Source organism: Branchiostoma belcheri, unplaced genomic scaffold (genome assembly GCF_001625305.1).
Source record: "Branchiostoma belcheri isolate BF01 breed outbred unplaced genomic scaffold, Haploidv18h27 scaffold25, whole genome shotgun sequence".
In the NCBI taxonomy this organism is placed as follows: Eukaryota; Metazoa; Chordata; class Leptocardii; order Amphioxiformes; family Branchiostomatidae; genus Branchiostoma; species Branchiostoma belcheri.
This window is the reverse complement of record NW_017803854.1, coordinates 2,236,442-2,254,616: the sequence shown is the minus strand read 5'-3', so window position 1 is coordinate 2,254,616 and position 18,175 is coordinate 2,236,442. Positions and strand designations below refer to the sequence as shown.

General features: G+C 42.2%; 2 protein-coding genes across 4 annotated transcripts in view; one reads left to right on the top strand and one right to left on the bottom strand.

Moving 5' to 3' along the window:
* LOC109471435 (coiled-coil domain-containing protein 186-like) overlaps positions 1 to 10,467 on the bottom strand; it is a 21,986-nt gene extending 11,519 nt beyond the window's left edge. For 2 of the 3 annotated variants that reach the window (XM_019770742.1, XM_019770744.1), the window contains exons 1-11: positions 10,347 to 10,467; positions 7,899 to 9,252; positions 5,956 to 6,130; positions 5,509 to 5,637; positions 4,983 to 5,075; positions 4,151 to 4,270; positions 3,649 to 3,768; positions 3,136 to 3,240; positions 1,948 to 2,046; positions 1,613 to 1,699; positions 1,022 to 1,164 (exon numbers count right to left, since the gene is read on the bottom strand). In XM_019770742.1, coding sequence (XP_019626301.1) covers positions 1,022 to 1,164; positions 1,613 to 1,699; positions 1,948 to 2,046; positions 3,136 to 3,240; positions 3,649 to 3,768; positions 4,151 to 4,270; positions 4,983 to 5,075; positions 5,509 to 5,637; positions 5,956 to 6,130; positions 7,899 to 9,184 — 2,357 coding nt within the window. In that variant the 5' untranslated portion in view covers positions 9,185 to 9,252; positions 10,347 to 10,467. The remainder of the gene's footprint in view (positions 1 to 1,021; positions 1,165 to 1,612; positions 1,700 to 1,947; positions 2,047 to 3,135; positions 3,241 to 3,648; positions 3,769 to 4,150; positions 4,271 to 4,982; positions 5,076 to 5,508; positions 5,638 to 5,955; positions 6,131 to 7,898; positions 9,253 to 10,346) is intronic. The other variant, XM_019770743.1, reaches the window with a different exon arrangement.
* A 411-nt stretch (positions 10,468 to 10,878) lies between these two features.
* The window catches only part of LOC109471570 (tudor domain-containing protein 1-like), a 21,198-nt gene continuing 13,901 nt past the window's right edge, over positions 10,879 to 18,175 (top strand). Inside the window, exons 1-9 of the mRNA XM_019770921.1 lie at positions 10,879 to 11,013; positions 12,027 to 12,161; positions 12,422 to 12,494; positions 12,892 to 12,983; positions 13,787 to 13,904; positions 14,183 to 14,247; positions 14,609 to 15,311; positions 15,588 to 15,775; positions 17,166 to 17,265. Coding sequence (XP_019626480.1) covers positions 11,009 to 11,013; positions 12,027 to 12,161; positions 12,422 to 12,494; positions 12,892 to 12,983; positions 13,787 to 13,904; positions 14,183 to 14,247; positions 14,609 to 15,311; positions 15,588 to 15,775; positions 17,166 to 17,265 — 1,479 coding nt within the window. The 5' untranslated portion in view covers positions 10,879 to 11,008. The remainder of the gene's footprint in view (positions 11,014 to 12,026; positions 12,162 to 12,421; positions 12,495 to 12,891; positions 12,984 to 13,786; positions 13,905 to 14,182; positions 14,248 to 14,608; positions 15,312 to 15,587; positions 15,776 to 17,165; positions 17,266 to 18,175) is intronic.

Here is an 18,175-nt window from a genome sequence, read left to right as displayed (position 1 = left end):
GGGCGCTAGCGCTATCTCCTCCGGCGTTCTCAGGAACTGCCACCGCCGGATGCTCGCCGGAGTCACCGCTGACGCTCTCTCCTTCCGCCCCGTCGTGAGACGGGGAGCGCTGCTTGCCACTGCGGGCGCTAGCGCTATCTTCCTTCCGGCGCTTCTCAGGAACTGCCGTCTCTGGACGAGCGCTGCGTCGTTTCCTCGGTGAAGATTTGCTCAAAATTGAGCTAACATCAGCTCCTGGAATGCCTCTAGCCTCTGAGACATGGACGCAAAACTCTGCTCCAAGGCAGAGATGCGGACGTTTAGTTGGCGTAAAACTCCGTTTTCGCTATCATGCGTCTTCTTGCTTCCGTCGCCGCCACCACTGCTTATGTCTCCGTCAGACGGCAAGTTGCCGTCTTGCTGAACCGTGGGCGGCTGCTTCTGTTCGCCGTCGCCTTCCTGCTGGCTTCCGTCAGCGCTGAGAACCGGCATAGCCGGAGAAGACGACTTCTGACGACTGTCATGGCGGCCGTTTTCACGCACATGGTGCGCCGACCCGCCCGGGCTTGTCCCGCCTTCCTCGCGCTCCCTGCCGCTGGAACGCCGCCGGGAACCGCCACGTTCGCGCTTGGAACTCTCCTCGGTCGCCCTAGGACCCGAAGGCGCCCTCGAACGATGTCTATCGCGTTGCTTTTCACGCCTAGACCCCATGATACCAACGCAAAACACGAAGGTGTTTACAGGTTGCTCAAAAAAATTAGACTGGTGCGCATGCGCAGGGAGGGTGACCCTTCAACTTTGGGCGATACCAACTAGAGTCTACAGGGGGGGTGTACAGGCTCAATCACCTGAAGTATTCTGTCTGCCTGACATAAGAGGGAATGCGGTAGACAACACCACCACACTCATTTGCAGAGCCTGCCACTCAAGGTCTGACTTGTTCAGTCACCAAAGAAGATGCCAGGACCTCCCTGGACCAAGCCCATTGTCTACTGAGAGGAAAGAAAGCTTCATAAATAGATAAAAATGAACGTGTCCTGACCTGTCCAGTTGTTTCTGTAGCTCCTCCAGTTGGCGCATCCTCTCCTGCAGGCCGATGTTGTCTGACTTCTGCTGGCCCAGGGCGTCCTTGTACTGTCTCACCATGTCCTCTGTCTTCTGCCTCTCCTCCTCATAACACGCAACCTGGGGCGGGGTGGTAAGACCATCTATGTTAGTTAACCTTCACAAAAAGGAAAACTTCCTCTTCTCATTTATAACACCTGGACCAGGTGGCTTCTTCAAACACCTTTGCAGAAAGGAAAATACATTGGTTTTGTTTTTGCTCAGTTTCTTCTTCTTCTCCAAACATACATGTTTGAGGTCAATGACCTGGACCAGACAGCTGTCACTAAGACAAATCATGCTGTAGCATACTCCCTGTGGTTATGGATTAGATTATGTAGCAAGTTGTAGCAAGTTGATCACCATGTACATGTATATAGGAAATATTCTTCAGACATGTTTCAGATTCAGGCACATTTGTCGATTAAAGTATAAAAGGGTCTGCCAAACTATTCTCTACTCTGGTAGCATTGAGTTTTTGACAGGTTTTCTGATGCATTGTAAGTATTATTATACTTAAAAGACAAACCTTAGTTTTGAGTGAGTTGTTCTCTGACAGCTGCCCCTTGTACTTATGCTTCAGTGCATCCAGCTCCTTCTTAAGGTTCTCCAGGACCTACAGGAAAACATAAGGAATCTTAGTAAAACATTCCCTACGTTCATGCCGCAACAGCAAAAATCAGGCTTGCAATGTGTTAAAAGTGTAGAACATAAAAAGGACAATCTTTTATTACTACTGATACTAGTGCTGTTGTTTAGAGTCGCTAAGTACATGTCCAAAAAGTTTGTTGCTGAAATTTCTTCTCTAGTTTTCATCTAGCAATCATATAGCAATGCCATAGTTCAGATGTCATGACCCCTGACCTCTTTCTCCTCTGAGCGCTGGTGTTGTTGCATCATCAGCTGTGTCTCCTTCTCCTTCAGCTGTTTGTCCAGTGAAACTGACTTCACTTCTTCTGACTCCTGGAGGGGGCAAAACATACAATAACGTATTATGAATGAAGGGGCTATTCAATTAACAAAAACACTTCACAGTCACATACATGTACAATGGCTCTGTCCTTTGACGGGTTGAATTGCAGTTTGACACACAATGTGACAATGGAGCTGGCAGTACTCAACTACTATGAGTTTCATTAGTGGTAGCCATGTATATATGTGTGTGTGTGGTCTTGAATACTGATGAACTGTTATGGAAATAAGACTGACTCCAGATCACTTGTGTACAGTATGTAACACATCCATGAATGATTTCATCAGGTTGGTAAGACACCTGTGCTGCAATGCTATGTGAACCAGTCAGAATTTCCTTGAGGAAGGTGACAAGACGGTCATCAAAACGTCGGCTGAATGAAAGACTTGGTTATGTAAAAAGAGTCTCTTTACTCAGTATGTAACACACATTTCAAGTCACAGTCCAAGCTATCCATTTCAGAAATAGTGAACCTTAGTTACATGTAAATTCCAAGCTTTGTGAATAATTACTGTAACAATAACACTTGCCAGAATGTGACAAAAAAGATCAAGAAAAGTAAAGTCAAGAAAAGTAAAGTCAAGAAAAGGATGACAAAGAATTACAAGGATAGGACAGAGTGGGCCCAAACCTTGAACAACTTAAGCATAGTCTCATAGTTGTCAGTTATCTGTTCAACCTGGTCCTAAATTCACACACAGAAGAAAAACAGACAAAACAGCATGGAAACAGGACAAAAATGGAGAGAAAAGAAGAAAGAGCAGTCCTAGAGATAACATCATTTTACAGGACAAATGAGTAAAACAACAGATGTAGGAAAATACATACATTTGTAAGGTAGTGTAACATGTATTTTCAAAATTACTGAAAAGGCTACAGTTAGACCAATTAAAATAGCTACATTTTACTCTCTGTAGTATTTAGGACTTTTAAAGAGTAAGTTATACGAGACAGTATCCTACAGGCACCAGGTACATAGAAATGTTAGTTACATGAAAAAGTTAGAAATGGTCTAGATATCACACATGGTGAAGTACTGCCCTCTAGCAGGTTTTCTCTGCGTTGCAAGCTGACAGTACCTGGTAGGTCTTGATCATTTCCTGACAGTTTCTTCGGATCTGTTCAGACTCCTCCTTGGCTTCTTTCAGTTTAAGTCGCATCTTCTCAAGTTCAGCCTTGGTTTCCTGGTAGAGTGATGAAAATATGAAGATCATTATTACTCCATCTAGAATGCACTAGCTTCATTTTAAAGGCATCCAATGCAATTTCAGGATGGCAGTAAAATGTTTGAGGAATTCTGTCTGATATTGACATTTACTGTCATGTCTTAGCACATTTTTGCTATTATTTCACACCTGAAGTATTTGAAATAGCCCCAAAACAACTTGAAGCTACATGAGTTTTGCATTTTCCATCAGCAACACCACATTTTTTCCTCACAGATATCAGTATGCTAAGGGATAGGATTGGTTGAACTTACTACATTAAAAAAATGAGAAAAAAAATGACTCTGAGTATCCAGTTTTACTCCTCAGACATCAATTTTGGTGTCTTTGAGTGTATGATAAGAATGTGAAGAATTGTGTTCCTACCCTGTGAGCTTCAGTCTCAGTTTTCAGCTTGTTCTGTGACCACCTGACTTTGATGATGTGAGAGTTCATCTCCTCCTTCAGTTTGTCCATTTCCTTGTTTCTGGCCGACACTTCAGACTCCTAAATAAATGAAGAACACACAAAAACAATCTCTAATCATTTCTCTCTCTCTCCTTCTGTTGGTTAGCCTCAAAAGACTAAAAAAATGGGATGGTACAGTTCCTTTACAAATTGAATTTGACCTCTAATTCAAAATACATTGTATGAAATGTTGGCTAAAACAAAACCACAACAACATATGTATTGGTCAGCGTTTTAAGTTGAAAATTTTTCTTCCAACACAAAGAATAGTCCAGGCAACCAGAGTGACTGGTTGAAAGCTCTAAGAGAGAAACATTCTTTGTGCTGGTACAAATAACATAACATACGAACAGTAACATCAACTACATGTAACATAACTTAACACTTGTAACTTTCAACAAATGACTGGCATGATTCTGACCTTAGTGTCTGCTTGTTGCCTAACTTTCTGACTCTCGGCGTGGAACTGTTTCAGCCTGGCAACAAGACCTTCTCTCTCCCTCATGGCATCCTTCAGTCTCCTGTCTAGGGTCTCATTTACCTGCAACAAACATCACACCGTTAGGCAAACCTCAGTCACCACTCACCAGACAGTTAGGCAGATCACATCCATTCCCCCTACGAACACCAAACAGTTAGGCAAATACCTTCTCAATGGGCTACCTGTTAGCTCGTGTTTGAGCCCACTTCACCTTAAAAAGTAAACACTGCTGTTTGCTTAGCTGTCGCAGACAAGGAGATAGGTTTTAGCACGAGTGATTTCAAGCCGTCTGATTGTGCGCTGCTAGATTTGTTTCAGGATTTGGGAGGAAAACCACAAGCTTTTGGGGCCGTATGTGGAGAGTATGTTGTGAAAACTTCACTGTGTTGAATACATAAATGGCCAGACTAATTGCTTGAGTCTCATGCCAAAAAGTCATTGATATTTGACACCAAACAGATTGCACAAAAGAGCAAGCTCATAACTTGCTCATAAACCTTAGTCCTCCTCTTTAGAGTTAACTTAAAAATTTTGAAGAAGTATGTCAACATAGTTTCATAATTTTTTTTCTGACACATGTCAAGAATACCCTTACATTACCTTTACATACATGATGACACAAGGCAACTATCTAGTTTCCCTGGTGCACCCACGGCTTCAAAATTTGGGAGCATACATGTGGAATTAAAAATGTATCTTGAACCCTGACAAGAGTTGTAAGAAGTGCACAGGTATACCTTGCAGTGTCGACATGTAATCTGGTATGTCTCACCTTGGTCAGGTCTAGCAGCTGACTCTCACTCTTTGCGTACTTGATGACCATGGACTCCTTCTCCCTCACACTGTCTTCATACAGCTGCTGGGCCTGAGAAACATGGACAACATTAATACTTTACAATACTGGAAATATATGGAAATGCTTTTCCTTTTCAGTGGTTTTATTTCACGGAGTGAGGGAAAAGGATGTTTTTGCAGTGTTTGAATTTGAAACAGTTGATAAAAAAATCTGCAGTACACACAAAATAGACATAGAGAACACTAGTTGTCAGATCTGTGGTAAAATAACTGTCAGATAATTAGACTATGGATACTAGTAGATTGAGATCATACATGTACATGTACATGTACATGTACATGTACATGTACATGTATCTATCACAGATAAGACAACAGTGTCTACTCAAATGATATTCAAGTTTATTTTGGATTCTTGTATACATTACAACAAGTTAGTAGTACACCCTGGACAACACTTGTTCATTACATGACAACAATAAGGCATGTCCTAAGCAAATCACCTTGGCTAGTTTTGCCCCCATCTCCCTCTGTAGAGTCGTGATGGCCCTCTTGGCTGCTGCATCATGGGAACCCAGCTTCTCTTTCAGCACAGCAGCCTCCTTCTGGTGCTCCAATACACTCGCTTCCAGCTGGTCAAGATATGTGACATTTTAACCATCTCAAGTAAAAGGTGCTCAAAAAACTTTTGTTGCAAATGTTTTGAAAGCAACATTGGACTCAGAGACTAGCAAGTCCTTGTTTAAATCCAACAGGTTAATTACAGTTTTTGAAGAACTCTCAAATTCCAACCATTACCTTCAAGTCTGACTTTTTAACATCCTTTCAATCTGCCTGTCAATCTTCCCAACCCACATGCTGTCAACAGACTCCAGACAAACAGATACACATTAACCCACAGCTCAGCCACCCAAAACAATACTTCCAATACTATACAAATCCTATGGTACCTGTCTTATCCTGGTAGCGTGGACTTCGTTGGTTGCACAAGACTGTAACCTATTCAGGTCCACCTTAAGGGTGTCCCTCTCCTGCACCACTGTCTTCATCTCCGCCTTAAGAACGTCCTTCTCTTCACTTAAGACAGCCAGCTTTCCCGTCTTGGTCTGGAGATCCTCAGACAGGCTGGACGGATAGATAAAATTTTATAGTCAATTTTGAAACAAATTATCAATATGATGTTATCTATCAGTATCACCCTACAAAAAAGACTTGAAAGTAAATTTTTCCTATCCATTATGTACCCATGTTAAATGTGGTGTCTTGAAAATGTGGAAAAGGATAATGAAAAAAATTATTACTAGTACATAAATACATGCATTTAAAACTTATAATAGAAGAAAATAGACCACAAAAGTATTCCAGTCAAATACAGTAAATAGTTTCAATATCATGTCTACTTCATTGGTGTTTTGACCCATATGTCAAATGTCAAGAGGATATGGCTTCATATAAATACATTGTATTAAATTTACCGGTATTCTCTTTGGCAGATGAAAGAACTCCCCTACTTTTAAAAATAACGTTGAACATCGAAGACAAATTACATCATCACATCTAACGTAAAAGGATTGAACTTTTATATCATTTTAATTACACAGGCTTAAACTTTTGTAGTCCAGATGGCTTTCACACATAAACACATGTCCCATGGGATTTGCAGATTGACAAATGTTTGCACTGTACACATGAGGCCTGGAGCTATGTGTATTGATTACTAGGAGGGCCTGAAATACCACCTGGATATGCATGTACATTTGCAGGTAAAATTGTGTGCATTCATTTTTGAAAACTGTCTGGTCTGGTCATGCACTGGTCAATGTACTAGGTTTTCAAACTTTATGTATACACTGTACATGTTGATGTATGTTGATTTATATTTACTGCATTGAGTGTTACCACCTATGAAGCGTGGAAATGAATAATGCCAATGGTTTCTTTACAGTTTTTAGTGTGATCCGTACGTGTGATCTCTAAGTGGTGCAAGTAAAACTTGTCTGGCACAGGTAACTTTTAATGTAACCTGCACTGGTGCAGAAAAATTTCAAGTCCTGCTAGTGTATTGATTGGGTCAGAGTCAGAGTGAATAAAACAACTTTCGTTCCCTCTCACCACGCTCCATACGCTTTTAATGTATCATATTTCACCCAATGCTGTAATCTCCTTAAAAGCTTTCGATTGTGGAAATTGTTTCATTGTGGGAAAACATTTCAATAGATTATTAACTGAATAAATGTATGCAATTTATTATTTATGCAGTTACATGTATTGTTAGGAAAGAGTCCTAAAGAAAGTGTTCAATTGTAGCAAATTAAACTTTAACATTATGAATACATGTTCAGGTTATGATCTTTGACGTCACTGCATATCATTACTTTGGGTGGTTGTTACGCCAAGCTGAGGGATGATAGTATTTCTGTTATTGTTACAAATTGGTTACTTGTTCAGAAAAATGTAGAAGTCAGGATGTAGTGTGTCTGTACAACTGGGAAGGCAACAATGGTCCCGTTAATTACTTGGGAACCAGTGGAGATGCAAACAAAGAAAAACTATGTGCTTCAAAATATTAATATTCTAGCTGAAGTCAAAATCTGCACTGTGCACATGTGAGCATGTTAGCATAACATACTGCACCTGCTCAAAACCCACATCTTTCACGGTTTTCTTTGGGTTTTTGGTCACTGTTGCATCAGAATTTTGCATGTTGCAGACAATATTTTTTGGACATAACATTTGGAAACTACAGACGGGATCTTTACCTTATATGCATGAATATGACATTATATGAGACATTCTGCCGAAGTGCCATGCACAATACGAGTTTTGCGCAGGTGCAATACGTTCTGCCGACTGATGTGCAATACCTGTACAGCATCCAAAACAGTGCTCTCACCTTTGCAGTTGTACAGCCTGGTCTGTATGAGACTGCATCAGAGTCTCAAACTTGACCTTCAGTTCTGCGTACTCTGGAGCATCGGTCAGAGAGAGGTCGTTCCTCAGGCCGTTGGGCAGTTCCGCTGCCGTTTTCTCACTGTTCCGTTTTTCGGGATCTCCCATCGGTCCGGTCGCTGGCTGCAGGGCTGCGTCCAGTTCGGACAGAAGGGCGTCCTCCCCTTCGGACACGCTGTAGACGCTGGAACCGGTGTGTTCCGGTTCCACCTCTGTTCTGAGGATAGTTCTCTCACAGCCCTCCAGCGGACTCATTGGCTGTGTCGGCTCCTCTGTCTTTCTTTCCTCCTCTTGCACATCGTCAAGCGATATTTCCTCCATGGGCTGTTCGTCATTTGGAACAGACGACTTGTTTCCAACATATCGCTGGTCCTCTGTATGTTTCACGGCCATTTTGTCCCCTTCTACTAAATCGTCATCCTGTTGTAAGCTATTTCTGTCATCCACGGTTCCTTCAGTACGATTGGAAAGCGACTCGGCAAGGTCAAGTTCTTGGTCCGAATCCGCAAGGGACGTTGATGTGAGGGGGCTGTCCAACGCTTCTTCCACGTCCACAACATTTCCAAAGCCTTCTGACGCACCTATCCCGTCGGCGTTGTCTTGGTCTGCTTCTGTTAGTTCACTGTACTCTGTGGGATTTCCCTGGACTGTGTCTTCAACTCCTACTGTTGCTGCTACAGTGCCTGAAGTAACTGTGCTTTGGAAAGCCTCAGGCTCCTCTTCATCTTGAACCTCAGATGTAGCTCTATTGCTCGCAGGAACTTGCGTCACGTCTTCACTGGTTGCGTCTGCCTGCTTGTTTGTCGACATGTTGTCTTCTGTGTTCTGAAGTTCATCTTTGCTTTCAGTTTCGCTGCTTTCTGACTGAATCGTGTCTTCCCCGCCTTCTGAATCTTCTAAGCTATCGCCATCTTGTCTTTGTGCTGTTGTTGATCCTTCTGAATTTTCATTTTCTTTAACAGAATCACCGTTTGGACTTTCCTCCAAGTTCCTACCAGCATCCTCTGTTGTTTCAGCCTCTTCGATGGCAGGTTGAGAATTTTCTTGGCTTGTTTCATCTGAGCTTTCTGTGGCTGCCTCTTCCTCTCTGTCTCCGGGACCAGCAGCATCTTTCTCCGTATCATCATGTTGTTCCTGTTCAGGAAGTGTTGAATCCTTGACCTCAGCGGTGACATCCATGCCCTCCCCCCCACCTGTGACCTTTGCCCCTTCTGGGTCGTCTGCCTCCATCGCCGGGCGGGGCCTCTACCTGGAGATGGGTCAAAGTTCACTCAGGCATGTTTTGGATTATCCATCTGCTAGGAAAATAAGGAAAAAAATAACAGACAAACATTGTCATAACCTGAAATTATTGACGGCCAAAGCTGAATGCTGATGACAAATGGGAAGTTGATTATACAAGGAACAGGATATGATATATTTCTATACATAAATCAGTCATGCTTCTTTGTTTGATGAGTTGACAGAAGCCCTGTTCTAATATTAGTATGGGTAAATACAAGTGATCGCCATGACGTCATAGTCAGCGAGTGGCAGGTACAAAGAATTTGGTAGTTGGGTTAGCTGTTACCTACCAATACTAAGTAAATTGCATGTGTCTTTCAAAAATTTGTGTATGCTGTTGTATGTCTGCCAATAATTGATATAAACAAAAAACAGTGATCACTCCAATACGAAGGACCGGTGAATATGTCTGAGAATTAAATAAGGCTGAGTATCTTAAGAGATTATTTTCATTTGAAACTGCTATAAAAAGTATAAGATATTTGGGTTGCTTTTGCTTTCTAAAACTTAGATTAGAAGAACCCAACCCCCCTGTTTATAATAGTTTGTATAAAACGACATATGGTGTCTTGGTAGCTATTGTTCATATATCAAAATTTAGGTAACACACATTATGGTACAGATGATGTATAATCAGTAGACATGTCAACTATTAGTATCAACACTATCATATGACGTGTGTGTTTTCTTTGGTCCTTCTGTTTTCCACAAAATTATTCAGTCGGAACCAGGTTATCTGCTTTGGTCCCTTTCCTGTTCTCTGGATATACGTTGACCCAATTTGCCTCAGACAGAATTATGCATAGCACTACACTGACAAAACAACCACTGAACAGACAAACACAGCTTCAGCGTGCGAAATTGTCCATGAAAGGCTTGAAATTCGAGCCAGGCCGGTCAAGGTGGCAACTTGACAAGTCGAATCCCGGAAGCTGGGAGAAAAACTACCACGTAGTCAGATGATTTTTTATGCCAAAAATCGCGCAAAAACGACAACTATATCATCTGAAACTTCACTGAGTCGTTCATTTTACTGTCTTCTATTAGCGCCCGTCTTCAAAATATGTTAAACCTCCAGTAATATTGATTATTTCCTTTAAATTCTTACCTTTGTTCCACAAAACAGCGCTGAGAGCACCAGGTGACTTGTCAAGATGGCGGAAATTAGTTTTCTATCACGTGATGTCGACAGACCAATCAGGAACCCTTACATCATTTCAACCTTTGAACTCCAGGCTTCGGCTCGCTACGTCATTTTCCCGCGAAAACATGGCATGTTATTTATTCAAATGCTAATTATTTTCAGCACAACATCGAAGGAATGAAATATTCATTAGGATGAACGAAAGTGATAAATGGATTGTTTCTCATGCATACTTTTGCACAACGGAACCCCTTTCATCTAAGTGTTTGAAGTTTCTTTCCAAGAAATGGGGGTGTTTTTTAATTATTTTCGTTACACATTTGCAACTCGTGAATAAAAGCAAATATCATACGTTGAAAATATAACGTAATGATATACATACAACCCTTTCAAAATGTATCAGTTGAGCCTAAACACGATAAAACAAAAATATTTATTACATTTTATCGATTTAAAACTCCTTACCTCCCTTCTGGGTCAGTGGATGGTTCCGGAATTCGCGGGAAGCCACGAAAGTTTGCGACTTTTCCCGAGTTGGTCACATTCCCGAAGGGGAGAGAAGGACGCGCCAAGTTTTCGTGCACGAACTCACCGACTGTCAGTCTGTCCACGCTTGCAGAGGAAACATGAGGTAAGTTTGCGTATTTGATAGAGTCGACAGGAGTCTAAGTCACTGTTGTTTCTTTAGAACCTCGAAAAAGAAGGCTTTGGCGTGGTGACAACAACGAAAAACATGTGTTTTTGAAAATTGAAGCCGCGTGGGAAACAGTGTGAAAACTCCACCATCTGTGGCGTCCGCCATTTTCTCAGGAAATTATCGTCTGCCAAAACGTCTGCCAGGGCTTGAGTCTGTGATATTTATGGTGAACACCGTGTCTAAGAGATATAGAAATCTCGCATCTGTACAAATAACGGGACAAATTATAACGGTGATCTCAGCCCTTTCTAAATTATCCTGACAAGACAGACTCCCTGGAGATCTGATCAGACTGAAGAAGATGTCTGCATAAATTTGCATATGAATAGGAGTAACATTCTTGAGACTGAACAGAAATCACTAATCTAGTAGCAAATATGTTGGTTGTAACTTATAATCTACACCACTGTACTCTTGATTCTTGATGGTGATTGAAGACAGTGTAACTGTAACACAAACAAGTGGCCATAATTTCAGTGTTATCCTGACTTGTCAGGATCTTTCTGATGCATAGGCTCATCATCGCATCAAGGGACTTCAACAAGATATAAGTTATACTGTGATTGTCCTTTATCACATCTTACCTACAGCTAGTATGGGTTTACACCCCAGCCCTTGAACCTATTCCCAAATACTACATATGTATTTCAAAACCTGGCAATGTAAAACCATTTGTCTTGAACTTCTTATCAAAACTGTGCAGTCATACACAGCAATGTTCATTTGTCTGGTTGATGCAATGGCGTTTTTTTTTTTTACGAATATTTATAACGAGACACATAACGAAAAGTTAGCTACTCTGGGGACCTTTTGAGATGCACTCTGTCTCTTCAGTCTTCTTCAACCTGGTAAAGATCTCGTCTTGGAGTTCTCTTGTCACGTGACTTGATCAAGTTGATGGAATTATCATGTAACGAGAGACAATCATTGATGTTTTTATCCTCCAGTCAGGGAAAAGACCTGGACTCCTTAGGGAGCTGGAACCCCATGGAGGAGGACTTCACTTCTCCCACCTTCAACAGCTACGACCGCGGCCCGGGGGCCAACTTCCCCAACGGACTGTCTCCTGCCTCAAGGAATGGGTACGGCATCTGGTGCCACCGTTTGAATTAAAGTTTTAACAGAGAAACAGAAATTGAAGCTACGGCTACAGCACATGAAAGTAGTGGTTGATACTAATAATACTGGTTACCATACTCAACGGGGTGGCTCTGGGGTGTTTATCCACTAATGCAGTTGCTCCAGTTGCTAAGTTCCTGTCAATCCTGTGTATACTATAGTTTGTGGAAAGATTTTTTTGGGTATAGCTGTGGTTAATGAACACTTTATGTTCCTTTTTCAGCGGGGACAGTGATAGATCGCAGTCTGAGAACATCTCCCTCTATGTATCTGGTATCCCACTGGAGATGGAAGCGGTTAGTGTCTTTGTTTAACCCCATTTGGAAATAAACCTACCAGTACTTCTATTACTACTACTATTGGAGCTAAACTAGACTGAATACTGTAGTTTACTTCATGTTCACGGTAGCAAAATTTCACGGTGTTAGAAAAATGGACATGTTCACGGAACTATATATACACGGTGGTGACAGGTGCAGGAAGAAGAAAGTCCAGGAATTATTTGTGAATTGTAATAATAAGTTACGGTACAGAAGTGACAGTGAAAACAGTGAACATAAGAGTACCATGAAAAAATCAGGAATTACAGTACCAACCTATAAACATTTGCCTTTGAGAAGTAAGATAAAGAAGATAACAAAACTCAGTACTAATTGTCTTGTATGTATTTATGTTGTTTATTTCTCACATTAGGATGGAGTGAAGCACTTTTTTGGCCAAGTAGCTACACCAGTATCTGTCAGGATAATGAGTTCTAAAAGCTATGAAAATGGTTCTACATATTGGTAAGTTTCTATTAAAACCTTTCTCCCTTTTATATACACGAGTGACCAGTGCTGTTCTTCCTTGTCTTCTTTCCTTCATGTCACACATATTTTGAAGTCAGTTTATGAGTTGATGTTTGTTTCTTCTGCCAAGGGCAAGTAAGTTTATGTATTTATTTTATTTATTTCTGTATTCTTTTACCAGGGTGGCACTACTCAGTGTCATAGCACTGCTTTCAGAGTGGCCCTGGGTACGACACATATATACACGGAAATACAACAATATTTACACCAAAAACAAATCATAATCGTGATCCATTACTCGTAATCGGGGTCATGCCAGGTCATAATAAGGGAGGGAAGTCAGAGGTCACTTTGAGCATACAGTGTTCTGAACGTCTGTATCCACGGTGCAGTTCTAACACCGGGTGGGAGTTTATTCCAGCCCACTGCACCTCGATAAGCAAAGGTTTTCTTGCCACATTCCAACCTAGCTTTAGGAAGTCGCAGGGACTGGTTCATACTGTGTCGGGTGGAGTAGTTGTGGAGTAGTTGGGATTGTATGCTAACTTCTGTATGTAGAACTTCTCCATATTTTCTTTTAGTTACATTTCAGTATAGTTTTGGGTGGCTGAGATGTTGAGTTGTTTATCTGTTTGTCCAGACAGAGATAGTTGATTGGTTGATGTGGGCAAGGGAAGATTGACAGGCAGAATACAGGAAAACAGATGCGCGTGAACTTGAAGGCCACAAAACCCCAAAATCTTCCCTTTTTAAAAAAGTTTTCAGAGTCTTGTTATATTGACCCATCTCTGCTTCTCCAGTTTTGTAGATATGGCTTCAGTGAGAGATGCGGATGCTGTGATGAGGGAATTTGACCAGAAGCCATGCGGCAGGTTCAAGTTGACTGTCAGACCATCCAATCGCAAACCTCAGAGTGGGGTATGTTGGGCTCTTTGTGAAGAACAGATGCCTTTTTGGCCAATCGTTGTACTGCTTTTGTAGAATTTTCTGTACCCGTAAAGCTTGATGTACAATAATGTACGCCTCAAATTCGTAATTGATAACATACCGTAAGATTGTAGGGCAGATGTTCTTCAGTTCTTAGAATTCGTTCTCTACATTTTATTACTTTAAAGCTCAAAACTATTATTGAATTCTTTATTTGTGCTCTTTATTTGATACCTTTAATAGATATGTTTGTGTACTGACTGTTTCAGGAGTCACGCCCCTCACGAGAGCCACAGAAGGTTTCGCTTTATGCGACACAGGGACAGTCTCAAAGGTAAAACAGCTCTCAAAAGTTCTCAAATACAAAAGCTTTAGATACCTCTCAAAGGTTTTAATTATATCTCCAATTCCTTGTTTCAAAAAAAGACAGACCTGTTGTTAATGGATGAGGAAGAAGACACAGAAACATAGGTCTGCACCTATGAGTGACTTGAGCTCAACTCACGTTATTTCTAAAAGCATTGCAATGGGACGAACAGCCGGTCCTACGATGATCATAAGTTCATAGAATTGAACTTACGACTGTCCGTTACACATGTCATCCAGTAGTTAGTATCCTTAATGCATAGTTAAGTCCTTTTTATATTGCTTACTTTGGCACTGCAAGTAATTAGCGTTCGCATGCACTTCCCCAGGAACTACAGCTCCTCCGACAGTGGGTCCCAGAAAGACGTGCGCTCCCCGCAGCCCGCCATACGAACCCTCGAGAACCGCTATGGCAAGAGTTCTTCGCCCGCCGTGGTGGACCGAGACCCCCGGGGCAGGCGCCTGAGCGGTGGGGCAGACTCCCCACCCCCCCTGGACGGCGACAGGCCGACAGTGAAGCGCAGCAACAGCTCGGGAAGGCTGGACATGGCCGGGTACGAGCCCGGGTCGTTCTCCTCGTTCTCCAACAAGTACAGCCAGTTCAAAGGCAGCATGGCGGGAGGGCGGGAGAGGAGTCCCCACACCCAGGCTGCAGTACCGGAGAGTTCCACCAGGCGGCAGTCTTATCCAAGCCCTCAGAACGGTCCACACCCTGGGGGAGTGAGGCGTAGCTACTCCCAGAGTAACGTATCCGACCGGCAGTCGAGTGGCGAGTTTAATCGCGGGAGCTTCAGCGACAGAGGGTACGGCCGAGATGGCCAAGTGTCGCCATCAAAGCCGGTGTCACAGCGTCCAGCCAGCTTTGATCAGCCGGGACAGACTACAGCTGCAGGGGTTCGGACCAGTCCAAGTGTGCCTGAGAGGAGGGGAGGGGACAGGATGGAAACAGGGATGCCCGCTCCCCAGGGATCCTATACCAACGGGACACGTGAAGAGCTGGGAGACTCCCGGCAGAAGCCTGGTACACTACAGGTATGGATTTTTACTTAGTGTCATGTCACTTATATTGTGTTTAAGCTTAATGTATGCATTTTGTGTACCTTTGTTCCTTCGTATGTTTTTCATCACGTGTGTCTATTGTAGCATCAGGATCTTATGCCACATGAAATTTTGTATTTCTTACTTGTCTTAATTGGATACTTTTATAATTTACATCAAGGCTGTCCATGCTTGTAGTGTGTCAGTTACGATTTTAAAGATAAGCATCTTGATTGACCAAAGGATTTCTATTTCTCTTCTGTTTTCCAGCATCTTAGTTCTCCTGAGAAGCCTCGCGACCGTGCGACCTCCCCCGAGCGTCCGGCCCTGCCCTGCCTCCTGTGTGGGCAGCAGGGGAAGTCCAGGTGTGGCCGGTGTAAGAAGCCGTACTGCGGGAAGGAGTGCCAGAGGAAACACTGGCCTGAGCACAAGAACCACTGCAGGCCTGTGGAACAAAGGTAGGGGGCGCTGTAGTGTTGCTCTTCCACGATCTCTGTGCTGGCATCCTTCTGTCTGGAGAGACAATGGAGACCGTGTCAGTTCCTACACCTCAGGCCACACCAATTTAAATTTCTTGGTTAACAGATTTTTGTAGAAAAATAATGGAGCAGGCGGTCGAAAAATAAAAATAAAAACAGGCCTAGGCATCCTATTATGGCCCAAAAGGAGCCATGAAGTCAACACACGAGGCTAGTTCAAAATTTAAACAATCAATTTTGAACTTTTAATGATACCACTGCATTGAAAGATGGAATAACTGTAACAACTAGGAAGAAAAGGACTATTTTCAACTGTTCAGGGCAAAATATGAGCATTTTGCAGTTGATTCTGAATTTTTGTTTGTTTTTGCAAATCAGAAAAAAAATGAAGCGGGCAAATCTTTTAACCAAGAAATTAAATTGATGTGGCCTGAGGGAGGAGGGTTGACAAGGTGGCCTTCACTTGGATTTGTTTAAGATGGATATCGGGTTGCAAATCTGAGACCCACACACTCTTGATCTCTCATCATTGTCTAGTTGTAGTGTGTTTGTGTTTACCCTTGCAGAACAAAAATGTATTGTTTTTGCTGTGTTTCTTCTTTCCCTCCAAACCATAAATGACCTGGATTAGATGTCTGTCACCATGATAACTGGTGCTGTACCAGACACCTTGTGGTGTTGGGTTACATGATGTAGCAACTTGTAGGAAAGAGAGGAGGGGATGTGCAACAGTGGAATGTGCACAGAGTCAGAATCTGCAAGACATTCACGGCAACTCTTAATTGTTTGTGGAGGTGTAATGTCTTCATATTTCTCCTTGCTTGTTTGTTTATTTATTTAGGAAGCTCCCATTAGTGACAATACATGTATTGGAACATCACTATTCTTCCTGGAGTCCTTTGCATAAAATACAGTGTTATATCATTAACTATTAGTTACATACACTTTTAGCTACTTTCAAGAAAACTTGTCTTATCAACATTTGACATATGATAATGATAATACAATAAACGTCATTTTGTTACTGGGGTATATCAACCACATGATTAACAACAAAATTACTTACAAAAAGTTAGGCAGAATTTTTTGTATGTCTCCTCTGTGTGTTTGAAGATGAGCCAGTTTGTAGTGATGTGAACCAAGTAAATGTTTTAGGACTGCTCCACCCACGCATACCAAGGTGACACCAAGGTCACCCACCAGTAATAGAAGACGAACCAGTAGTAGAAGACAGATGTTAGCCTTAGCCCGTCTACAAGCTTGTCACTGTAGAACCATAGAATACAGTTGTGAAAATCCCTCCGGCGTGAGATACTAGTATTCATTGTTGAGTATTCTTATATATAAGTGTTCCTGTTTTTTTCTGGAGTGAGGACATCCTCTCTGGGTTTGAGAACTTCGACGTCTCTGCCGGGGACGACGTGAAGGAGAAGATGGACCACCTGATGGCCTTGTCAGGCATGCACATGGTGAGTTGTGGTTCCAGCACGTGTTTCTCTAGAAAATTTTAGCATGAGGGAGCAGATGGCAAGCATGGCAAGGAACGAAGCAACCGAGAGGGGATTTTTTTAAATAAGAGTAACACAGTTTGTAATGCTAGAATGCATTGCTGTATTGTTTGTGCATTTTTAATGGAAAAAGATTATTTTGAGAAAGACTAAATGGTGTGAAAGTAGCCACTTAGGGTTCAATCAGAGAATTGATATTAGGGAGCTGGCTGGTTACACGAGGGAGCATCGCACTTATTCCCCTGTTTAGAAAAAACCCTGGATCCAGTCTTCCAGTGTACTACCGGGTAGCCACCCTGAATTGTTTTTCCGTCTTCTCAATTTTGTTTGACGTAAGGCGCGCCAATCCCAGGGGTGCTGGGGGCATGCTAATCGTAAATTCCTACATTTTGAGGAGTAAATTTTGCTGTTAGACTAAGCTTAGTTTCATGACATCTCCTTTCATATCTCTAGATTCTTTACATACCGATTTTTGTCTGTCAAAGATGACACATAGGGCAAAAGTTTTGTCTGTAATGAGTGGCAAAATTCTGTCAAATAATAGAAAGACGGACACTGGCCTGAACACTTGTTTGTTTCTTCTCAAGTTTAACATCCAGATGTTACACTTCATTTCCCCCAGAGGCTGTGACTACTGAGGGACCAAAGGTCTGACAGCTCACTCAATGAATTAAGATCACAACTGAGTTTTAAGTGCTGACTTGTAACATACTACATAGAACAAATACTGTCATAGGCTGAATTAGAAACTGTTTTCTGTATCAGTTTTATTTTTGTGACTTTTTTTTTGCCAGCCCACTGCAACCCCACCACAGCAGCAACGGACCTCCCCCTCCCCACAGCAGCAACGTACCAGCCCCTCCCCACAACA